The sequence below is a fragment of the Palaemon carinicauda genome, chromosome 6 (genome assembly GCF_036898095.1).
Source record: "Palaemon carinicauda isolate YSFRI2023 chromosome 6, ASM3689809v2, whole genome shotgun sequence".
Taxonomy (NCBI): Eukaryota; Metazoa; Arthropoda; class Malacostraca; order Decapoda; family Palaemonidae; genus Palaemon; species Palaemon carinicauda.
In genome coordinates, this window is record NC_090730.1 from 12,772,420 (window position 1) to 12,796,419 (window position 24,000).

The 24,000-nt window shown below is 47.4% G+C and overlaps 1 protein-coding gene and 1 pseudogene across 1 annotated transcript in view; both read left to right on the forward strand.

Moving 5' to 3' along the window:
* Positions 1 to 24,000, forward strand: part of LOC137642869 (uncharacterized) — a 443,369-nt pseudogene that overhangs the window by 106,211 nt on the left and 313,158 nt on the right.
* LOC137642427 (complex I assembly factor ACAD9, mitochondrial-like) overlaps positions 1,761 to 24,000 on the forward strand; it is a 108,008-nt gene continuing 85,768 nt past the window's right edge. Inside the window, exon 1 of the mRNA XM_068374974.1 lies at positions 1,761 to 2,041. Coding sequence (XP_068231075.1) covers positions 1,898 to 2,041 — 144 coding nt within the window. The 5' untranslated portion in view covers positions 1,761 to 1,897. The remainder of the gene's footprint in view (positions 2,042 to 24,000) is intronic.

Genomic DNA, 24,000 nt, shown 5'->3' on the forward strand with positions numbered 1-24,000 from the left:
TGTATCAAATACTGACATGTAAATTGGACTCACAACCGTATGTTTTAACATTAATTTCTCCTATCAAGTTTTAATTTTCAACTATGGTATAATATCCATGTCATGAAAATATATAAAACAGTGCAAAAGACACACAAAAACTTATGACCTTCCATTAATTTTATTAAAACAATTTAATCTATCAATCGATTTCCATGATATATTCCTTATTTTTCATGCTTCTCTACCTGAAAATCAACTATATGGCTCAGTAGAAAATTGCATTGTGCGTTATCAAAAACTATGACAATTGTTTCAGTCACTTAATGCGTAAGTTGATGACATTAAGTTGGATAAAAATATCATGAATAAACATATTATTACTATTATTATTGTTATTAAATACTAAGCTACAACCCAAGTTGGAAAACAGAATGCTATAAGCCCAGGGGGCTCAACAGGGGAAAAGATAGCCCAGTGAGGAAAGGAAATGAAGAAAAATAAAATATTTCAAGTATAGTACGCATTAAGATAAATATTTTCTATAAAAACTTTAACAAAACAAGAGGAAGAGAAAACTAGATAGCAGTGTGCCATGAGTGTACCCTCAAGCAAGAGAACTCTAACCCAAGACAGTGGAAGACCATGGTACAGAGGCTATGGCACTACCCAAGACTAGAGAACAATGGTTTGGATTTTGGAGTGTCCTTCTCCTAGAAGAGCTGCTTACCATAGCTGAAGAGTCTCTTCTATCCTTAACCAAGAGGAAAGTAGCCATATGCCATTTGTGTTAATCCTAAAACCAACTCAATTAATTTCTCAGTTTCTTACATAATTGTAAAGGTAACAAGAACCAAATTATTTTCATTAGATAAATGTCAATACCGTAACTAAACTGTTTTTATAATAAAGAAACATATGACTTGAGGAAAAAAGAAGCTTTAGCATTTCTTGTTCCAATGGGGTATAATTGCCAGAATACACATTAAGACGGTAAAGTTAAGGAAATCCCTTCAAATGTAAATTTTATTCCCTCGCTGAAATTCTGGCCACACCCATGTGAAGGTACAGTCTGTAATGTCTCGATAAGAAAGCCTTTAAAAAAAGAGTAGAAGTCACTGAACTTTCATAGCGATGTTGAGCCTATTCTACAGCCTATAACCTTCGAAACTTCCATTATGCCAGTTATGTCTCTCTATAACCGTCGTTGAAGACCATAGCAGCTGTGACGCCAGTTTACGGAATTAACTATGCTAATTAATCCCATGATTACGGGCTTTATATAAGATATTTTCATAGAGGATATCTGTTTAGAGCTTTTGTGCCCTTTATATTAGTAAATATAATCTTCGCTATGGAAGTCGTGAAATGCCCTTGTTAGTGTTGGGTCTAATAATGATTTTAACGAAATTATCTGTGAAGTAAATGACAATTAATGTTGTCCTCGTGTAAAAAAGATTTAGCATTCTCGTTAATATAGATAAATGTACCATAGGTTAATGTATATCAGTTTAATATAAACCAGTTATCTAATAGTAACGAGTCTACGTGAATATACATAAGGTACATCAAGCACATAAATTCCATACAAAATTATGCCTTATTTGCGAGATTATAACTGATGCAAATTGGTTGGGGATTACAATTAATAAGGAAGTTGGTAATCATCATAGTAGCGGTGATAGGAAAGATAAAGTGTTTCACAATGTTTAATCACATATTTAGATAAACACTACTAAAGTTATCAGCAACTTTGGTCTTGAACGACCAGAAGAAAAGTGTTCTGTTTTGGTTATGTGATCCTGTTTCGTCATCTCCCCGTAAAAGTTACGCTTACGAAATTTTCTCAGTTACTCTGTGATTTTTATTTGGTCGAGGCCTAATTTACATATCTGGCTCCGTATCTGGTGTTTCTGACATGGCCACTTTACTCAAATTAAATGCAACCAGGTGCATTAGGCTGGGGAATTTTGTTCCCGAAAGTGGAAAGTGGCTGGCCCCAATCTCCGTCTATTCCAGAGGCCTTAATACTTCCCCTCCAGATAGCAACGTACAAGCACAGGTATGGTAGCTAATTTCACCGTGTGTCTGTTATATAATGAAAATGTGTAAATTCATACTAACAAATAATGCTTTCCGGAGGCCTTAAACCAAGTATTATAGTTGACCGTGGGCGTTCTGTGAACCCCGGCAAATTTTGGTGGTATAACTTTACCCTTGGGCCTTTCAGAGGTACTGGGATTTGTTAAGACATGGGGTTGTATGATTGATATTGGTCCCATGTGTATTTGATGGTGGCCAGCTAAGGGTTGATTCTCGTTTTCTGTCCGGTTGCGCTCCAGTCCCAGTTCGGTTTAGGTACTGGGGTGTTCACACCTACGGTCCTGTTGTTGTACATATTGATTTTTTTCTATCATGACTGGAGTGAGAGCGGCCCAGAGCGCCAGTGTGAATGCTTCCACTTAAAAATGTCTAACAATATTTGACTGGATCGAAAGCAGAGCGCGACCAGACTAATATATGAATCAGCCCTAAGAATACAGCTGTGTAAGGGGGACGCAGGTTGCGTTAGACCTCCCTATTAGTTAGGTAGATAGGGACTCGGCTTTTAGGTTAAGTTTGGTAGGGAAGTTTAGGTTAGGTGATGCTTTTGTGTAGAGGTTTTATAGAAAAATGGACATAGTTTTTGTAGTGCAGCAGTCATGTCTTATGAACAATTAGAAAATGGGAAGAAAATGCATGCCGGAGGAGCTGGCCGCTGATATAGGCTACAAGGGCTTCAATAGTAGGAGCATGGGACAGATCCGGTTTAGAATTTCGAAAGTTGTGACTTAAAACCCACATTTTAAAAGTGAAAGAGACACAAGACCACATAACCTAGGAACTATATCCTTACGTACTTACCTACCGGGAGGCTGTGACCCCCATTATACTGTCGCTTTCTTAGCTTACCCTAAGACTTAAGTTTCAACCATGTAGTTGCTTCCAAACTGGCTTCACTCCTGGCAATGTAACACTAAATCATATTTCTTTACTACACATTATCATATTTCAGACCAAAATAAACAATAACTTCTCCATAAAGAATACCGATTTGACAAGTAATAAGAAAGTTTACACCTGTTCCTACAAACTGCATTCACCCTCTTTGAGATCTACTCCTATCGATACAAATATAGATTCGTGATGAGGTTACTGTAAGAGTCATAATAAATAGGATAGAACTATTTTTGTGCCTTAGCTGACTGTTTGCTGTGCGTAAGTTGCAAGGAAATCAAAGGGGTATGCCCTAGGTTAAGGTATCCCCACCTAACTTGACATAGTTTGCCATTTCCCTGCCTGCTGGAAAGAAGGGGGTTAATCACCTCTCCTCTTATTACCATATTTCCAAATATACATTCTAGCTTATGTCTGTCATTCGGGGACAGCAAATATTCCGAGGAAAGTAATCTCAGGAATATGTAGTAAATTTACCTAACCTAACTTATGGTGTCAAGTTCTTTCACCCCCTTTCCTTATGTTTACACTAACAATATAAGAGTACTTACATAAGAAGTCGTAGTCTGGTGGTGCCAAAATCATGCTTTTTTTCAACTCAGGTTTTTTTTTTTTTTTTTTTTTTTTTTTTTTTTTTTTTTTTTTTTACATGCTTTCTTCCTGCTGTGAAATCTACACATTCATTTAGGCAGAACTTGCTTTGTGTGAGTCATGAATAATTTCTTTTTAGAACGTATCAAGACCTGCTTTATATTGTATAAGAAAAAGGCAACAGGAATTGAAAATTAATCATAAAACTATGAGCTATGCTTCTATCTTTGGCGTTTAAAAGTGGAAAGGGCGTTTGTTTTACCTCTTGACCTAGACCTGTGACCTTTTGCTTTGTGATTGGATAAGATATTTCTCATGGGCATGGCATGTGTCGACCTGAAGTCACATTAGTTCGCTTAAGATTGGGTGCCATATAATAGCACTAGCAATACTGTATGATGGGCCAAAGTGGTTGATGATGTGTGAAATGACTACAGTATACAGTAATCTTAGAAATGTTATGAGCTGCATAGAATTTCTCAGGCAACAATTTTCCATGCACATGATCTCCACGTTCCTGACTACTACATGCACAAGCGATACGTACTGTCTTTTACTTACAGTATTGTCTTACACTTGTATGTGTGCAGTGATCATTTCATGGATACGAGCAAGGTCTCCACGACACGAATACGATCATCCACACACATAAATTGAACCAACGGGATCGTTTAAGCTTGTGATATCTTGCGTGCACAATCATATAGGGGATGGATCACAATGCATTTTTTCCTTGTTTGTAAGGCGCGTATGTATGTGCCTGTAATACAGTACTCTCATCCCTAAATATACATGTCGCTGCAGGTGTACAGTACTCTGTTTGTTACAAGCAGGGTTTAGAATGTAATGCATCACCCTCTTTCCTTTTCCTGGACATCTCTGTTTTAGGAGAGAGAGGGAAGCTGTGCATGGGGAATGTTAAATCTGTGGGAAAAAAAACATTGGTATGCACTGCATTTGAACTTATTTTTGGCCTTTTTTCAAATCTAAGATGTCCAATCAACTTAACTGTGTGACACTGATGATATTTCTTTGTGTATGTAAGTTTGGCATGCACCAGGATGTGCGATACGTACGAAGATTTTACCTAGCTTAGAGTGGTAGGTACCAAGTTTGTACCCAGCTTTGAGCGGTGCGTAATACAGGAACTTGAGCAACTAGTGCTTCTCCATTAGAAGGATTTTTTGAGCTGCTGAGCCTTCAGGCACGACACCAGCTGCTCCTAAAAGAAGAAACCACCTATGAAGACGAATCATTCAAACTCTTAACGAGAATTTGTCCGACCTTGTCCCATTGAAACGTGAGAGGTCGGTACTGTACATCAACCTCCAGTCCGATATTGGCAGGTGGTTCTGTATGAGGTACAGTGGTCACGCTCCTGCCACCAGTACAGGAGTGAGCACAGTACGCACGTCGTCGGTCATGATGAGAGTCGCCACCCTCTCCCTCCAACTTCTTCGAGAGCAGCAGAGACATTTTCACCCATAAGGACAAACACACTGTGAGAGGAGTCCAAGTTTCATGAGACATTGGCCCATTCTATACATACTTTCATAGGAGAAGAAGCTCTACCAAATCCAACCCTTCCCCACGGGGACGTTTCATTATGAGTTAGGAAGCTCACGCTCCTGCTGCCAATATTAGGTGTCATGCAAGACCAAGCACAAGCACTGCCGATAAGACCATTGGCAGTTGCCCTTGTGCTTCTCTTGCAACTGTGACACCAAGAGAAGAATGTAGAGAAGGCTTTTGGTACATATCGAGAGTTTCCACTTAGGAACACAGTCCTGGTATATTCTCACCCTGGAAACTGGACAGGGTTTTGTATCAGGAAGTTTCATTACGTGGGACTGTATAAGGGTGCAGACAGTTTTCTTCTATGCTTGGTGTTTTACAGAACTGAACAGGCATATCCCATGCAGGAGGATAATCACTACCCTACTTCCCTTCCCTCTTCAGAAAGTTCTAGACCTGGCCTTTCATGTCGACTGCGGTCTCTATGTGTTCTGACACTGCTTAAATAGTCCCTGAACAATGTGATTGGACACCACATGATTGGATCTCTCTGGTCTGTTCCTAAGTGAGGTATGGGTAATGGAACTTCTGCCATTGGCTTTGTTCCAGGTTTTCCAGTTCAGGATTCTGGATCACTCTTCTTTCACGGATTACTGCACAAGATCTTCCTTTCACGAATGCCGAGGTTTATTGTGGTCTTCCTTTCATGTTTCATCTTCACAGGAATGTACGAATTGCTTTCTTTCCCCTCAAGATAGATCTCCACACACTAGTTCTCCACAGTCGTTCAGGAACCATGCTATCGGAAACAGCAGGATCGGAACTTAATTACATAGTAAGTATCTTAGGTTGCTTGTGACTTTTGAGTCTAGAGAACTACAGGTAGTCCTCAACTTACGACAGGGTTAGGTTGCAGGAGACAGATCATAACTTGATCTGGAGGTAATTTGATCTTAAAATGTGAAATTTCCATATATTTGTTATGCTGTGTCATGATACTGTATTCATCTTGGTCATTTGTTCCGTAACCGAAATACAAACCACGCTATTTACATGGGGTATTACTTTCGGCGTAGCTGAAATGACGAGCCATTAGATTTTTAACGAGGGTTAACTACCCTCTCGCTAGTTAGCGAGGGGGTAGGGGAGGGGTAGCTAGCTACCCCTCCCCCCTCACACACCGGTGAACTGATTCACTTCACTTTTGGCTCGGGTGATGATCAGACCTGTCTGTCTCGCCCTCGCATTTTTGACTGCCTTAATTTGTTTACTTTTTCTTAGAGCTTATGTGCTTGGAAGTTGGCCTCCATCCATCATGCGGAAGTGCCCTGGACTTCCCGACCGCTCTTGTGGAACGTTCATGTCGGCGGTCGAGACCGACCCTCACTCCTTATGTCCATACTGCCGAGGTCAACGGTGTGAAAGGAACAATACTTGTAGTGAGTGCAGGGAGTGGTCTACCTCCCAGTGGGAGAGGTTTTCCCAGCGACGTAAGAAGAAGTCTAAGCGTGACCTTTCTCCTTCAAGGGCTGCCTTGAGGAAGGAAGGTTCCAAAGACTCTTCTTCCGCTGCCCGAACCTCCTCCGAAGCTCCCACTCGATCGGTCTCTCGCGAGGGTCCGTCGAGTGGTAGCGTAGGCCTTTCTGTTGTTGACCAACCTCGGGGTTCGGGAGAGGAAGAAGTTGCCTCCCATAGCGAGGCAGCTCCTCCTCCTCCACCTCCGGGGGAGGATTTTGGTGTTGATGATTCCGTGTCTAACAATGATCTTTTGCAGCTTTGGGCTTCCTTGGGGCTTAAGGGCTCGCCCTCCAGTGAAGCCCTGTTTGACCTGATCCAGTTGGGTGCAGCTGTCAAACAGTCGCCGGTAATAGCAGAGGTAGATCCTCTGTCTATTGTCGACGTTGTTGTGGCACAGGCTTCCGACGGGTCGGGCCAAACCCCTGCTATTGTTGCTGATGTTGCTGAAGGCTCAGTTCCCTCCTCCGAACATCCTTCGAGGGAGGAGCTGGGTCCAACGGTCTCTCCTGCGGGTGATTCTTCCCCCCGGGGGAGTTCACTGACGGAGACTCCTCTTCGGAGGACCGATGATGGTGTTGCTGCCCCTCGAGGTCGTCTTCGCCGTAAGGCTTGTCCTCCTCTTCGCCGTCGAGGCCTTCCTTCCCCTTACAAGGGGGTTAGGAGGCGCCTCTTTGGTTCTTCGCCTTCGACGTCTCCCGCAGAGGAGCCTCCTCGACGTGAGCAGACCGTTACGGCTGCATCACTAGACCTCTCAGCTGATCGTTCGCGATCACCGACGCCTGCCAGACCTGCTAGCCTTCCTTCTCCGTTTGCAGATGCGCTGTGGGCGCCTACGCACCCCGTTTTCCAACGGGCACCGGTCCCTTCGGGGCATAAGGGCTTGTCTCCCACTGAGACTAAGTCCCTTAAGTGCCAGGTGTTACCTGCGCGCCCACGTTCTCCCGCGCGTAAGCGCTCTCCTGCTGTGGACCCTTCAGACTCTTCACGCCCCACATCTTCTCGCCGTAGATCTCCTGCCCGCCAGCGCTCGCCTGCTCGTCAGCGCTCTCCTACGCGTCAGCGCTCCCCTGCCCGTTAGGGATCTCCTGTGCGCCAGCTCTCTCCTGCTCGCCAGCGCACATCTGCGCGCCCACGTACTCCTGAGCGTCCACGATCACCTGCTCGCCAGCGTACGTCTGCATGCCCTGGTCCAGATGCGCGCCAACGTTCGCCCGCGCGCCCACGATCTCCGGATCTGGGTGCAGGCAAGGAGGCTGCTCCTTTGCCCCCTCGCCGTCGATCTCCTATGTGCCCGCAGACCCCGCCCACGCGCCAGCCTTTGCCTGCGCGCCATCGCGCGCACTCTCCTGTGCGCTCTTCAAGACCTGGTCGAGCTTCTGCGCGTCCGCGCGCCCATGAGAAGTCTCTAAGCCCCTACGCGCCACTTCTCCTGCTGGTCCTGCAGTCCATCTGATAGCTCCCGACCACGCCACTACACGTCAGCGATCGCCCGCGCGATTCTTCGCCTGCGCACAAGCGCTCTCCAACGCACCCGCGCGCCCTCACTTTGGATCGCCGAAGGTCTCTTGCGCGCCCACGCGCTAACTCGCCTGTTCGCAGCCGATCGCCTTCTCGGCCTACGCGCCATCGCTCGCCAACGCGCCATCGCTCCCCTGCGCGCCGTCATTCTCCCAGCCGCCAGCGCTCTCCCCTTCAACCGCGCGCACCCTCACCTCCTTCACCTACGCGCTCACTCGCTTGCGCACCCACGCGTTCTCTCGCCTGCGCGCACACGCGCCCCCTCGCCCATGCTTTCATCTCTGCGCGCATGCGTGCCAACGTTCGCCCGCGCGCGACCCCGATCGCAATTCCCGTCGGGTTTCGCAATACGGGCAACATTGCGATTCCTCGGGAGCGACGCGTACTTCCAGATCATCGTCACGATCTCCACCGCGTAAGCGCAGAGCAGCGCTCTTGCAGGAGGAGGCAGATTCTTCAGAGAGGTCTAGGCAACTCCCTTCTTCTTTTCAGGCAGGCCCTGTGGTATCCACTCCTAAGGATCGCCCGATCCCCTTCCCTCCAGCGGGAGTCGCTGACACCGAGTCTGTCAGCCGTCAGCCTTGGTTCGGGTCTCTGATCAAAGCGGTCGTCCAGGCTGTTAAGCCGGCCCTCGTTGATCTAGGCCTCAAACCAACGGTAGCTTCGTCCCCGCTGAAGAGAAGGAGAGGAGTGGACTTCGTGGTAACTTCTCCTAGGGTCATACTGGCTCCCAAGAAGTCCGTCAGGAAGGCCCCTTCCCCCCCTGTGGACGAAGCCTTTCCGTCCTCAGGAGAGTCCAGCGAGGTGGGACATTCTCCCACAGCACCAATGGGAGGAACCCCACCTCGAGTAGGAGAATCGTCTCGTGTGGGAGCAGCGAGGAGCCCTCAGACTTCTTTATTGGAGTCCTGTATCTCTCCTAGGAGGGAGCCCAAGGACTCAAAGACTGTCCCTAAGTCTTCATCTCGGATTCGACCAGAGCCAGCTAGACCCCAGGAGAACGTCCGCGTGTCCCCCCAAGTAGAGCAGCTGGGGGCAGGAGACTTTGCTGCCAGTCCACAAGGAGGAGAGCTGCACGAGTCGGAGCATGCCTTCTGGCAGGTCCTGAGTCTGATGAGGCAACTCAACAGGTTCGAGGACCCGGAGACCGCCCATCGCGAAGGCAAGGATACGGTTCTGGACCAAGTCTACGGCACTCAGAAACCTCTGAAGGCCAGTGCGGCTCTGCCTTGGTCCCAGGGGGTTAAGAGCGCCAGAGACAAGGTTGAGAGCCAGCTCTCCGAACTCGCCTCCTCCAGCCGTTCCCCTGCCGGCAACAAACTCCTCCCACCTCCTTGCGTGCAGCAATGGAGGTACTTCGAGATCATGGGGGAGTCTTGTTTAGCTCTTCCTCTCCACCATTCTGTGGAAGAGCTCTCCAGGGGAATTTCTCTCAAGAAACTCTCCACCCGGCATGTGACATTCTTGAATACAGAGATCTTGAGCCAGGAGAAGGTCGCAAAGTGTGCCATGCAGGCCACTTCGTGGCTGGATGTCTGGCTGGGGTCTCTGGGCATCCTGTTGCGATCCGAGGACTTGTCCAAGGAGAGCACCAGGAAGGCCTTGGAGACTTTCCTCCTCTCGGGCACGCGCACCATCGAGTTGCTGGCTCACCAAGTTTCGAACTTGTGGGCAAACTCGATCTTGAAGCGTCGTGATGCGGTGACCGAGAGGCTCCATGCGAAGGTCCCAGCCGTGGATGTCTGCAGGCTCAGACACTCTTCCATCCTTGGAAAGAGCCTGTTTGAGCCCAAGGATGTGGAACGGACAGCTGAGAGGTGGAGGAAGTCGAATCACGATTCTCTCCTCTAAAGGGCTCTTACATCCAGACCCTACAAGCCTCCAGCACCTTAACAACAACAGCCTCGTCAGTCTAGGACATCGAAACCGGCTTCGGCAGCAAAGGCAAAGGTGTCCAAACAGCAGCCCTTTCCCGTCAAGGACAGGAAGGGCGGGAAGTCCTCCAGGGGAGGCAAGAATCCTAGAGGGAGCGGCCGAGGCCGCACATGCTAGGATTGGCAATCCCCCTGCGTGTCCACCAGTGAGGGGATGCCTGCAGAGATGCGCGTTCAGGTGGCAGCAACTCGGGGCCGATTCCTGGACGATCTCTGTGATCAGCCAAGGATATCGCGTCCCGTTCACGACATCTCTACCTCCCCTGACAGCGAATCCAGTGTCGTTGAGCTCCTATGCCATGGGATCGGCAAAGGGGCTAGCCCTTCGGGCAGAAGTTGAGACCATGCTCAAGAAGGATGCTCTCCAAGAGGTCGTCGACGGCTCCCCAGGCTTCTTCAGTCGACTCTTTCTTGTAAAGAAGGCGTCTGGAGGCTGGAGACCCGTTATGACCTCTCAGCCCTGAACAAGTTTGTCAAACAAACTCCGTTCAGCATGGAGACAGCAGAGATGGTCAGACTTGCAGTGAGACCGCAAGACTTCATGTGCACACTGGATCTAAAAGACGCGTACTTCCAGATCTCAATCCATCCATCTTCCAGGAAGTACTTGAGATTCAGCCTAGACAACAAGATCTACCAGTTCAAGGTGCTGTGTTTCGGTCTCTCCACAGCACCACATGTGTTCACCAGAGTGTTCACCCTGATATCTTCGTGGGCACACAGGATCGGCATCCGTCTCCTTCGCTATCTGGAGGACTGGCTGATCCTGGCAGATACGTAGTCGACCCTTCTTCGACACCGAGACAAGCTTCTGGGACTTGGCCAAGATCTAGGAATCATGGTAAATCTCGAGAAGTCTTCTCTGCTTCCATCTCAACGACTGGAATATCTAGGCATGATATTGGACACCGATCTCCACAAAGCATTTCCATCAGACGACAGGATAGCAAGGCTGAGGAGGGTCGCAGAACCTTTCCTCAGACGAGAAGAGCTTCCAGCCCAATCTTGGTTACGTCTTTTAGGTCACCTGTCCTCCCTGGTCCATCTAGTTCCAAACGGCTCCCTCAGGATGAGATCCCTACAATGGCGGCTCAAGTTCCGGTAGAGTCAAGGCCACGATTCCCCGGACTTTCTGGTCCCCATAGGGCCTGCGGAACGGACGGACCTGCAGTGGTGGTTGACCGACGGAAACCTTCGAAAGGGAGTGGATCTTCTCATCCTCCCCCCGGATTTGATGCTGTTCTCGGACGCGTCAAAAGAAGGGTGGGGGGCCCACGTTCTGAACCACAGGATCTCAGGCCGGTGGTCAGAATCAGAAAAGTACCTCCACATCAATCTGCTAGAGATGAAGGCCGTATATCTGGCCCTTCAACAGTTCCAACAGACCCTGGCGGGCCACTCTGTGGTGGTGATGAGCGACAACACCACAGTAGTGGCTTATATCAACAAGCAGGGAGGTACCTTTTCACAACAGCTATCCCATCTTGCAGTAGAGATTCTGAGATGGGCCGAAGTCCACTCGATACCACTATCGGCTCGCTTCATTCCTGGCAAAAGGAATGTGCTCGCTGACAGTCTGAGCAGAGCTTCGCAGATAGTGAGTACCGAGTGGTCTTTGGATCCTCTAGTAGCCAACAAAGTCCTGACTTTGTGGGGTTCCCCGACAGTGGACTTGTTCGCGACAGCCTTGAATTTCAAGCTGCCGCTGTACTGCTCCCCAGTCCCGGACCCCAAGGCACTCTGGCATGATGCCTTCCAACAACGGTGGGATAACATCGACGTCTACGCCTTCCCACCGTTCTGTCTGATGAGAAGGGTGCTCAACAAGACCAGACTATCGGTCAACCTGTCGATGACCTTGATAGCTCCGCTATGGCATCATGCAGAGTGGTTCCCGGACCTTCTGCTGCTCCTGACGGAACTCCCGAGAGAACTTCCCCCACAACACGAGCTACTCAAGCAACCACACTGCAACATCTTCCACAAAGCCGTAGCTTCGTTTCGGCTTCACGCCTGGAGACATCCAGCATCTCCTCACAGAGAGAGGCTTTTCGCAACAAGTTGCAGAGAGGATGTCTCGACACCTGCGATAGTCATCTGCAGGGGTCTACCAGGCGAAGTGGAGAGTCTTCTGTGGTTGGTGTCGTGGGAGGGGTATCTCTCCCCTCGATGCCACTATTCCAGCAATAGCGGAGTTTCTTGTTTATCTGCGGGAGGAAATGCGCCTTTCTGTCTCGGCGGTGAAAGGCTATCGCTCAGCCTTAAGCCTGGCCTTCAAGCTGAAAGGATTTGACATTTCTTCTTCGCTGGAACTTTCCTTGCTCATACGGAGCTACGAACTTACCTGCCCTCAGTCGGAAGTGAGACCCCCTCCATGGAACGTGGTTCGGGTTCTCAGGGCTCTTAAGAGACCTCCGTTCGAACCATTACGCCAGGTTTCTGATCGTCACCTGACTTGGAAGACGGTGTTCCTGCTCGCTCTAGCTTCTGCCAAGCGTGTCAGTGAACTTCATGGTCTCTCGTACGACGTCGCCCATTCAAGGGGATGGGGTAAGGTAACGTTCAGGTTCGTCCCTGAGTTTGTTGCCAAGACTCAAAATCCTGGGGTTCCGGATCCATGGTTCAGCTCCTTCAGGGTTTCGAGTCTTCGTTCTGTAACAGATGACCCAGACCATCTCCTACTATGCCCAGTAAGGAGTCTGAGGCGTTATCTTAAAAGAACAGCTGCAGTCCGTCCTCGCGTGCAAGCCATGTTTGTGAGCACGGGAAGGACGAAGAGGAGAGTCACCAAGAATACCATTTCAGCTTGGATTCGAAGGGTCATCCATCATTCCCTGAATCCAGACCCTCCTCTGTCACGTTGCCCTAGAGCACACGATGTCAGAGGCATTGCAACGTCCCTGGCATTCAAGAGAAACTTCTCTGTGACGCAGGTGCTACAAGCTAGGGTCTGGAAGCGTCAAACGACCTTCATAGCCCACTACCTGCAGGACGTGACCCACAGGAGCCGCGATACGTTCTCTATGGCCCTGTGGTGGCCGCACAACAGCTGGTCTAACCTCAGGCTCCTTAATGGACAGGTAGCAGAAGGTTGAGGGCATTGCTACCCAGTTTTAGACTGCATGAATGAAAAAGTATGTCTGGCCCTTACTCTTTTCTTCATCTTCCCCTCTCTTGGGGGAAAGCAGCATCCTGGGTTCTCTGCATAGCTGACCTCAAACCACTGCAGGTAAACCATGCTTCCTTGTGCTCCTATTATTAAGTATAATACTGTCGCGTCGCCCATACCCTGACGAGGTGGTATTGGGAACGTCCTAACCTAGATTTCCATCTTAAGGACTTCAGGTCAACTTCCTAGGATGAGTCACACTTCTTTCCTTCACACACAAGCTTATGTAGGCCGTACGTTCCTTGCGGAGCAAGGAATTTGGGAGGTACAGGGACTCTTTTTCTCGAGTGCTGCTCACTCGGATTCTGAGTCCCCGGGTAAAGCCAAAGCCAGTAAGGCTGGGACTTTCCACCCTACCTAAGGGTTAAGTCACCCCATGTAAATAGTGTGGTTTGTATTTCGGTTACGGAACAAATGACAAATTCGGAGATAATTTGTATTTTTCTTAACCATACAAACCTTAGCTATTTACTCATATTTGCCCGCCAGCCCTGTCCCCCGTAAAGTCCTACCTCTAAGCGAAGTGAATCAGTTCACCGGTGTGTGAGGGGGGAGGGGTAGCTAGCTACCCCTCCCCTACCCTACCCCCTCGCTAACTAGCGAGAGGGTAGTTAACCCTCGTTAAAAATATAATGGTTCGTCATTTCAGCTACGCCGAAAGTAATACCCCATGTAAATAGCTAAGGTTTGTAAGGTTAGGAAAAATACAAATTATCTCCAAATTTGTCATATATAATCAATATTTTCTTATTGTATATCATTACAGTATTTTATTTTCCTGGTTCATAGGATATAGTTTTCATACAGTTTGTTTATAGTTATTATTATTAATTCTCTCTCTCTCTCTCTCTCTCTCTCTCTCTCTCTCTCTCTCTCTCTCTCTCTCTCTCTCTCTCTCTCTCTCTCTCTCTCTCTCTCTCTCTCCAAGCAATTTTGCTGTACAAGTAGATATAGAAGTATCGGTCCCAAGGAGGATGAACTTGAATGTGGACATCCCCATTACTTATTTGACCGCACTTTTCAGACATCATACCCTTTTAGGATAGAGGCTCTTCAGTGACCATCTGTTGCAGGACAGAAATCTTGTCTATCCTCTGAGAATTTTTACACAGGTAGTGGGAAGTGGACAAGAGTCAACACTTTGCAACTCAAGTCAAAGTGCTCGGGCCTTCCCAAATTTTGTACCAACCAACTTGATTATAGGGACTAAATCCCTCCACAGGATAATTCTCCTATTAAAAGGCGAGGGTTTGTATGCTGTACGTGTAGGAACCAATCAAGTTTTTTAAGTAATTTGTTTTTTTCCTCACTATAAAAACTTGACTCCTTTTAAGTTTTACTTCCTACCTAAACCACCCTACAAGTCTTAGTGCATCTGGTTTGGACATCTGTTGTGATGATTTATTATGGGTAGTTTTTCTGTTTTTGTTTTTAAAATGTGGTGTTATGGCTTATGATTTATTTAAAGGGAGTAAGTATCTTATCTGCTGCTGTTATCATTGGAGCATTGGTCTTGAACTTTATTCTTTCGTATCAATGAATCATAATCCACATTTGGTGTTCACAATTGCATATAAAGGAATCAAAGTCCACTACATTTTGTTTTCACTATTGTGTATAAAAGAACTTGAATAGAAATTATAACAGGTGTTAATGTTTTTTTTTTTCTTTTAACAAATCACTTAAAGCAAATTTTTCGTAAAATTTTGCTCATATCATTTGTCCTTATCTTTATAAACAACATCCTTTGAAAAAAAATAATTTGAACTTTGAAGGATTTGTATGGCATTGTTGGAATTTATAACCAATTTTGTGTTGGGTAACAATATCAAAATTTTATAGATTTATCAAATTTAGTTTTTAATTATTTAACTTAGCCGGTGAATATATATAGCTGCAACTCTGTTGCTCGACAGACAAAAACTGTAAAAAACTCGCCAGCGATCGCTATACAGGTTGCGGGTGTGCCCATCAGCGCCAACTGTCGGCCAGATACCATACTCAATGTAAACAAAGACTCAATTTCTTCTCTGTCGACGTGTCGACAAGACGTACTTTACTCGCTGTTGAAACCTGGAGGTTTTTTTCCATCATCTTTGGTGAAGTACTCTATTTTGGTTTTGAGCTTTCGCTGTGCAGGGTTTTTCTTCAAATAAATCCTTGAACTCTTTTTTTGTATCGGATTCATTGTTGATGACTTAGACCGTTTTTTGGAATTTTCCCTTGACCAATTCAAAATGGCTGACCTTTCACAAGTTCCCAAGTTTAGAAAATGCAATGCTAGGGACTGTTCTAGGCGTCTTCCAAAGGCTTCTCTCGACCCTCACACTGTTTGTTCCAATTGTCGGGGTAAAACCTGTCAATTGGAAGATCGGTGTGAGGAATGCGTGGGCCTTTCGGAATTCGATTTTATCGAATTTGAGAAGTACACACGCAGGCTAGAGAGAGATAGATTAAGGAGAAGTTCTTCTAGGTCGATAGATTTTTCCTCTCCTCATGCCCCTCAACCTATTCCTTCCCCTGTAGTGGTGGTTCCTAACCCCCCTCCTAGCACTCAGGAACCATCGATGGCTGACATGATGCGTGCTATCCATGCCTTGGGGGAGAGAGTTGAGTCCCTTGCAAGTGACCGCAATCAACTCATGGCGGATGTTAAGGAGCTAAAGTGCCAAAGTGCCGCGGGAAGTGATAAAGTGCCTAGTGAAAGTGTTGTGAACAGTGTTGCGCTTGAGGGTTCGTCTGTTCGTGCCTGTCGTCCTCCTAGTCCGGGACCTCTTGCAAGCTCCCAAGCACAGGGGAGAAGCAATGTCGTACGACGCATGGGTTCGAGAGGCCTTGATCAGCGAACAGACGTTCCCTCCATGGTATCAGGCGTATCTCCCCAAGATCGCCCCTACTTACGTAAGACGAGAGAGCCCGTTTTTACCTCGTCGTCCGAAGGTGTTTTTCGTAAGAAACTTTGGACCAAGGTCTCACGACCTTTAAAACGTAAGTCGGTCCCTACAGGACAAGTCCAACGTCCCGGTTGTAGCCACTGGGTCAGTTCGGACTCGTTGCCGTCATCTGATGACTGCTCACCGCCTAAGAGAGGCAAAGCGGTACCGCCTCAGTCGCTAACCCTGTCTGTTGCCGCACCTGCTCCCGTAGACCCTAAATGGGCTTTGCTGCAAGACATGCAGTCCAAGCTTGCGTCCTTGATGGAGGACTTTAATTCGGAGAAGGTTGCTGCTGAACCTTCTGGCCAACAACCTTCCAAGCGGTCTGTTGTGCGTCCTGTTGACGCTGAGGTTACCTTCTCGCGTCTACCAGTTGAGGTGGTTCCTCCTCCCATGCGACCCAGTGTGGGTTGCCAGCCGCACGTTGACGTTAGGCGACGCACGGAGGTGGTTGTTGACGTTCAGGACGTTCAGCAACCATCAGAGGTGACTTGTTTTGACGCGGTGCGTCAACCTCCGCAACCCGGTATGGTGTTGACTGCACAACCCAGACGGTCTAGACAGTCTCGGGTGGACGCTGTGCGTCCTCGCGCACCCATGGTTGTTGACAGTTCACAGACTGTGCAGCAGTTCCATGACGTTGCGTCCGGCTCCGTCACGCATGCACCAGTGCGACCGGACTCAGCGAGCCAGACGTTGCCCACTCTGTTGCCGTTTCCTCATCAGTTTTCGGATGAGGAACTATCTGATGAGGATGTTGCTGAACCACAAGATTATCAACCTTCGGAACTGGACGAGCCTAAGCCAACTCAACCATCATTGGACTTTAGAAAAGTCATGGCTGTATTCAAGGAGTTGTTTCCGGACCACTTTGTTTCTGTGGCTCCTCGTTCTCCTCCATCAGAGTTTGTATTAGGAGTGCCTGCTACCGCACCTGCCTTTACGAAACTCGTTCTCTCACGCTCATCCAAGAGAGCTTTGCGGCTGTTGGGAGACTGGTTAGAGTCTAAGAAGAGGTTAGGGAAGACAGCATTTGCCTTTCCCCCATCTAAACTCTCTTCTAGATCGAGCGTCTGGTATGCCACGGGAGAAGTTCTCGGCTTGGGAGTTCCTGCCTCTGCCCAGGACGACTTCTCAAGTCTTGTAGACTCTCCCCGCCGCCTTGCCATGAGACGCTCGAAGGTTTGTTGGTCACCATCGGACCTGGACCACCTTCTTAAAGGGATATTTAGGGCTTTCGAAGTCTTTAACTTTTTAGACTGGTGCTTAGGAGCCCTGAGCAGGAAAATCTCTTCGGTAGATAAGGATATTTCCTTTCTCATTATGTCCTGCATGGACAAGGCCGTCCGTGATGGGTCCAATGAGCTAGCTGCCTCATTCACGTCCGGAGTCCTGAAGAAGCGAGAGTCTCTCTGTTCTTTCCTGTCTGCTGGAGTTACGCTATGCCAGAGATCTGAACTTCTCTTTGCTCCCCTTTCCAAGTGCCTGTTTCCTGAAGCCTTGGTAAAGGAAATTGCCGCATCGTTAGTTCAGAAGGACACCCATGATCTAGTTGCGTCCTCGGCTCGCAAAGCTCCCCCTTTGCCTACATTCTCTGCTAGACCGAGAATAGACACTCCAGCGTCTCGCTTTATTCCGCCCTTTCGTGGCAGAGCCTCCAGCAGAGGAGGTGCTCGTGCCGAAGGGAAACGAGGGAAGAGGAAAGGACCTAAGTCCTCCAAGGGCAGAGTCTGACTGCCCGCAACTTCAGACAGCAGTGGGAGCCAGACTCAAGAACTTCTGGCAAGCCTGGGAGAAGAGAGGCGCAGATCAACAATCTGTGAAGTTACTCAGAGAGGGGTACAAAATCCCTTTTGTACGCAAACCCCCTCTAGCGACGTCCCCCATCGATCTCTCTCCCAGGTACAGAGAGGAAGAAAAGAGACAAGCCCTGAAACTGGAAGTGTCTCTTTTGCTAGAGAAGGGAGCGGTGGTCAAAGTCTCGGACCTTCGATCACCGGGATTTTACAACCGTCTCTTCCTAGTTGCGAAGAAGACAGGAGGTTGGAGACCGGTGCTAGACGTCAGTGCTCTGAATGTCTTTGTCACAAAGACGAAGTTCTCCATGGAGACCACAAAGTCAGTCTTAGCAGCGGTCAGGAAGGAAGACTGGATGGTCTCGCTAGACCTAAGGGACGCCTACTTCCATATCCCCATTCACTCAGACTCCCAACCTTTTCTGAGATTCGTCTTCGAAGATGTGGTTTACCAGTTTCGGGCCCTGTGCTTTGGCCTAAGCACAGCTCCTCTCGTGTTTACGAGGCTGATGAGGAATGTAGCCAAATTCCTCCACTTATCGGACATCCGAGCCTCCCTTTATTTGGACGACTGGCTTCTCAGAGCCTCTTCCAGTCGTCGCTGTCTGAAGGATCTAAAGTGGACTCTAGATCTGACCAAGGAATTGGGACTCCTAGTCAATTTGGAAAAGTCGCAGCTGGTCCCATCCCAAACTATTGTGTATTTAGGGATGGAGATTCACAGTCTAGCTTTTCGGGCTTTTCCGTCGGCCCCCAGAATAGATCAAGCCCTGCTATCCATCCAGAAGATGCTGAAGAAGGAACGCTGCTCAGTCAGGCTGTAGATGAGTCTGGTAGGGACGCTGTCATCCCTGGAACAATTTGAATCACTAGGAAGACTACACCTCCGTCCTCTTCAATACCATCTTGCTTTTCACTGGAAAAAGGACAAGATGCTAGGGGCGGTCTCGATCCCGATTTCCGGAAAGATAAAGTCTTGTCTGACTTGGTGGAAGGACAATATCAACCTAAGAGAGGGTCTTCCCCTGGCTGTTCAGACTCCCAACCACGTTCTCTTCTCGGACGCATCGGACTTGGGCTGGGGCGCGACACTGGACGGTCGGGAATGCTCAGGCCTGTGGAACTCGAGTCAAAGGAGCATGCATATCAACTGCAAGGAGCTGTTGGCAGTTCATCTGGCCTTGAAAAGCTTCGAGTATCTCCTTCGAGGCAAAGTGGTGGAAGTAAACTCGGACAACACCACGGCCTTGGCGTACATCTCCAAACAAGGAGGTACCCACTCACTGACGTTGTACGAGATCGCAAGGGACCTGCTCATCTGGTCAAAAGGTCAAGACATCTCCCTAGTAACGAGGTTCATCCAAGGCGACTTGAACGTCATAGCAGATTGTCTCAGTCGGAAAGGGCAAGTAATTCCAACCGAATGGACCCTCCACAAGGATGTGTGCAAGAGACTTTGGGCCACTTGGGGTCAACCAACCATAGATCTCTTTGCAACCTCGCTGACCAAGAGGCTTCCAATCTATTGCTCCCCAGTCCCGGACCCAGCAGCAATACATATAGATGCCTTTCTCCTAGATTGGTCACATCTGGATCTCTACGCATTCCCACCGTTCAAGATTGTCAACAAGGTACTGCAGAAGTTCGCCTCTCACGAAGGGACAAGGTTGACGTTAGTTGCTCCCCTCTGGCCCACGAGAGAATGGTTGGTTCACCGAGGTACTTCGATGGTTAGTAGACGTTCCCAGAAGTCTTCCTCTAAGGGTAGACCTTCTACGTCAGCCACACGTAAAGAAGGTACACCAAAGCCTCCACGCTCTTCGTCTAACTGTCTTCAGACTATCGAAAGACTCTCGAGAGCTAGAGGCTTTTCGAAGGAGGCAGCCAGTGCGATTGCTAGAGCAAGGAGAGCGTCTACCATTAGAGTCTACCAATCGAAGTGGGAAGTCTTCCGAGACTGGTGCAAGTCAGTTTCTGTATCCTCGACCAGTACCTCTGTAGCTCAAATAGCTGATTTTCTCTTATACCTGAGAAAAGGACGATCCCTTTCAGCTCCCACTATCAAGGGCTACAGAAGCATGTTGGCATCGGTCTTCCAGCATAGAGGCTTAGATCTTTCCAACAATAAAGATCTGCAAGACCTCCTTAAGTCTTTTGAGACCACCAAGGAGCGTCGTTTGGCTACCCCTGGATGGAATTTAGACGTGGTACTAAGATTCCTCATGTCAGACAGGTTTGAGCCGTTACAATCAGCCTCCCTGAAAGATCTCACTCTTAAGACACTTTTCCTGGTATGCTTAGCCTCGGCTAAAAGAGTCAGTGAGATTCATGCCTTCAGCAAGAACATTGGATTTTCGTCGGAAAAAGCTACTTGTTCGCTGCAACTTGGTTTTCTAGCCAAAAATGAGCTGCCTTCTCGGCCTTGGCCTAAATCTTTCGATATTCCCAGCTTATCGGAGATCGTAGGCAATGAACTAGAAAGAGTCTTATGCCCTGTTAGAGCTCTTAAGTTCTATTTAAAGCGTACTAAACCTTTACGAGGCCAATCTGAAGCTTTATGGTGTTCAGTTAAGAAACCATCCTTGCCTATGTCAAAGAATGCTTTGTCATACTTTATCAGATTGTTAATACGAGAAGCTCATTCACATCTGAGTGAGGAAGACCGAGCTTTGCTTAAAGTGAAGACGCACGAAGTTAGAGCTGTAGCAACTTCCGTGGCCTTTAAGCAAAATAGATCTCTGCAAAGTATAATGGACGCAACCTATTGGAGAAGCAAGTCAGTGTTCGCGTCATTTTACTTGAAAGATGTCCAGTCTCTTTACGAGAACTGCTACACACTGGGACCATTTGTAGCAGCGAGTGCAGTAGTGGGTGAGGGCTCAACCACTACAATTCCCTAATTCCATATCCTTTTAATCTGTCTCTTGAAATGTTTTTAATGTTGTTTTTATGGGTTGTCCGGAAGGCTAAGAAGCCTTTCGCATCCTGGTTGATTTGGCGGGTGGTCAAAGTCATTTCTTGAGAGCGCCCAGATTAGGGGTTTGATGAGGTCCTGTTGTATGGGTTGCAGCCCTTGATACTTCAGCTCCTAGGGGTCTGTCAGCATCCTAAGAGGATCGCGAGGCTCCGTAAGGAAGACGTACTTATAAGGCAGAGTAATCGTCTAAGTCGACTTCCTTACCAGGTACCTATTTATTTTGTTTTTGTTATATTGATAACTTCTAAAATGAAATAAAAACTCTTAGCTTATAAGATGTAAACATATTTGACTGGTCTCTACCCACCACCCTGGGTGTGAATCAGCTATATATATTCACCGGCTAAGTTAAATATTTAAAAATGATATTTTAATTATAAAATAAATTTTTGAATATACTTACCCGGTGAATATATAAATTAAACGACCCTCCCTTCCTCCCCAATAGAGACGCAGTGGGATGAGAAGAAATTGAGTCTTTGTTTACATTGAGTATGGTATCTGGCCGACAGTTGGCGCTGATGGGCACACCCGCAACCTGTATAGCGATCGCTGGCGAGTTTTTTACAGTTTTTTGTCTGTCGAGCAACAGAGTTGCAGCTATATATATTCACCGGGTAAGTATATTCAAAAATTTATTTTATAATTAAAATATTTTATTTTCTGCCTCTGACATCAGGGTCTTACAAGCTTCACTAGTCAAGTTGGGAGACCAAATTTAAATGAAATATAGATTAAGTAGTGTGAATGACGTCATTGCATATAGAATATGCACTTTTTCATGATCGGAGGGAAACAGTCATGGGATATAGAAATTACAGTAGGACCTTATTAAAACTTACTGTATATTAAAAGCATCTATCTTTTAAGCCATGTTTTATTTTTCATCAAATTACTTGATTATACCAAGAATTATAATTGAAATTCATACGTGGTGGAAATCAGTAATATTTTAATGCCCTTGACTTTAAAGTTGGGCGACATGCTTCGCCTTATAGTGCTATACAGTATCTTAAAAACTATTGGAAGATGCTTATATATTACGGCAATTAAGCACAAAAAATAATACTGTACTTTAGTACTGTATAATGCTATTACAGTATGATTTACAATATTAGGAAGAATAAGACAATTGAAGGCTGCATAGATAATCCGGATTTTAACAAGAAAATAGTTTCTGTAAGTATTTTATAAAGACCTGACATGTGCACTGGTTAGGTACTGAATTTTATGTGCATATACTGTATTGTTTTATATACAAATACATAATGCATTTTTCAATATTAAACTTAGCCGGTGATTATATAAGCTGCAGCTCTGCTGCCCGACAGAAAAACTCTACGTTCAAAATACGCCAGCGATCGCTATGCAGGTAGGGGGTGTACATCAACAGCGCCATCTGTCGAGCAGGTACTTAGTACTCCATGTAAACACAGAACCAATTTTCTCTCTGTCGTGCCACCGGCAAGACCTACTAAATTCGCTGTTGCTTACTGGATTGGTTTTCACAGATTTTGGTGAAGTACACATTCTAGTTATTAGCTTTCGCTTTGCAGAGGTTATCTTCAATACATCCTTGCATTCTTTTATTGATTTTGGATTATTTGTTGACGACTTTGGATAGATTTTGAATTCCCCTTTGACTAATTCAAGATGGCTGACCCTTCTCAAGTCCCTAAATACAGAAAGTGTAGTGCTAGGGACTGTTCAAGGCGTCTTCCGAAGGCCTCTATCGATCCGCACACCGTTTGTTCCAATTGTCGGGATAAAACCTGTCAATTGGAAGATCGATGTGAGGAATGCGTTGGGCTTTCGGAATTCGATTTTCTCGAATTCCTGAAATATTCACGTAGGCTAGAGAGAGATAGAGTCAGGAGAAGTTCATCTCGCTCCGTTGATATTTCCTCTCCTCTTGCCCCACAACCTATTCCTTCCCCTGTAGTGGTTGCTCTTGATCTCCCTTCTAGCACTCAACAACCTTCGATGGCAGATATGATGCGTGCCATCCAGACTCTGGGTGAGAGAGTCGAGTCATTGGCGAGTGACCGTAACCAACTCATGGCAGACGTCAAGGAGTTGAAGTGTAAGAGTGCAGTGGGTAGTGACAAAGTGAGTGGTAGTGTTGTGGAAAGTGTTAGTGTTGCGCTTGAGGGTTCGTCTGTTCGTGCCTGTCGTCCTCCCAGTCCGGGACCTCTTGCAAGCTCCCAAGCCCAGGGGAGAAGCAATGTCGTACGACCAAAGGGTTCGACAGGCTTTAATCAGCGGACAGACGTTCCCTCCGTGGTTTCGGACGTATCTTACCAAGATCGCCCCACCCACAAGAAGACGAGAGAGCCCATTTATTCCTCGTCTGCGGAAGATTTTTCTCGAAAGAAACAATGTACCAAGGTCTCACGGCCTCTTAAACGCAAGTCGGTCCCTTCCGCGCAAGTCCAACGGCCCAGTTGTAGCCGTTGGGTCAGTTCGGACTCGCTGCAGTCTTCCGATGACTGCACACCTCCTAAGAGAGGCAAAGCGGTACCGCATCAGGCAGTAACACCGTCTGTTGCCGCACCTGCTACTGTAGACCCTAAGTGGTCTTTGCTGCAGACCATGCAGACGCAGTTAACGTCATTAATGCAGGACTTTCGTGCGGAGAAGGTTGACGCTGCACCACCCGTTAGCCTACAAACATCCACGGTTGTGCGTCCAGTGGACGCTGAGGCTACCTTCTCCCGCACTCCAGCTGTGAGAGTCCCGCCACCCATGCGCTCCAGTGTACCCTGCCAGCCGCATGTTGACGTTCAGCGACGCACGGAACCTTCCGTTGACGTTCGCGAGTTACAACAACAACCTAAGTTGTTTTGTTTTGACGCGGTGCGTCAACCTCCGCAACCCAGTGTGGTTACCACTACTCGCCCACAGCAGACTAGACAGTCAGGAGTAGACGCTTTGCGCCCCCGCGCTGCTATGGTTGTTGCCAGCTCACAGACTGGGCAACAGTTCCATGACGTTGCGTCCAGTGCAGTCACGCATGCACCCGTGCTGCCGGACTCAGCTGACCAGCCAATTCCTACTCCTTTGCCGCTTC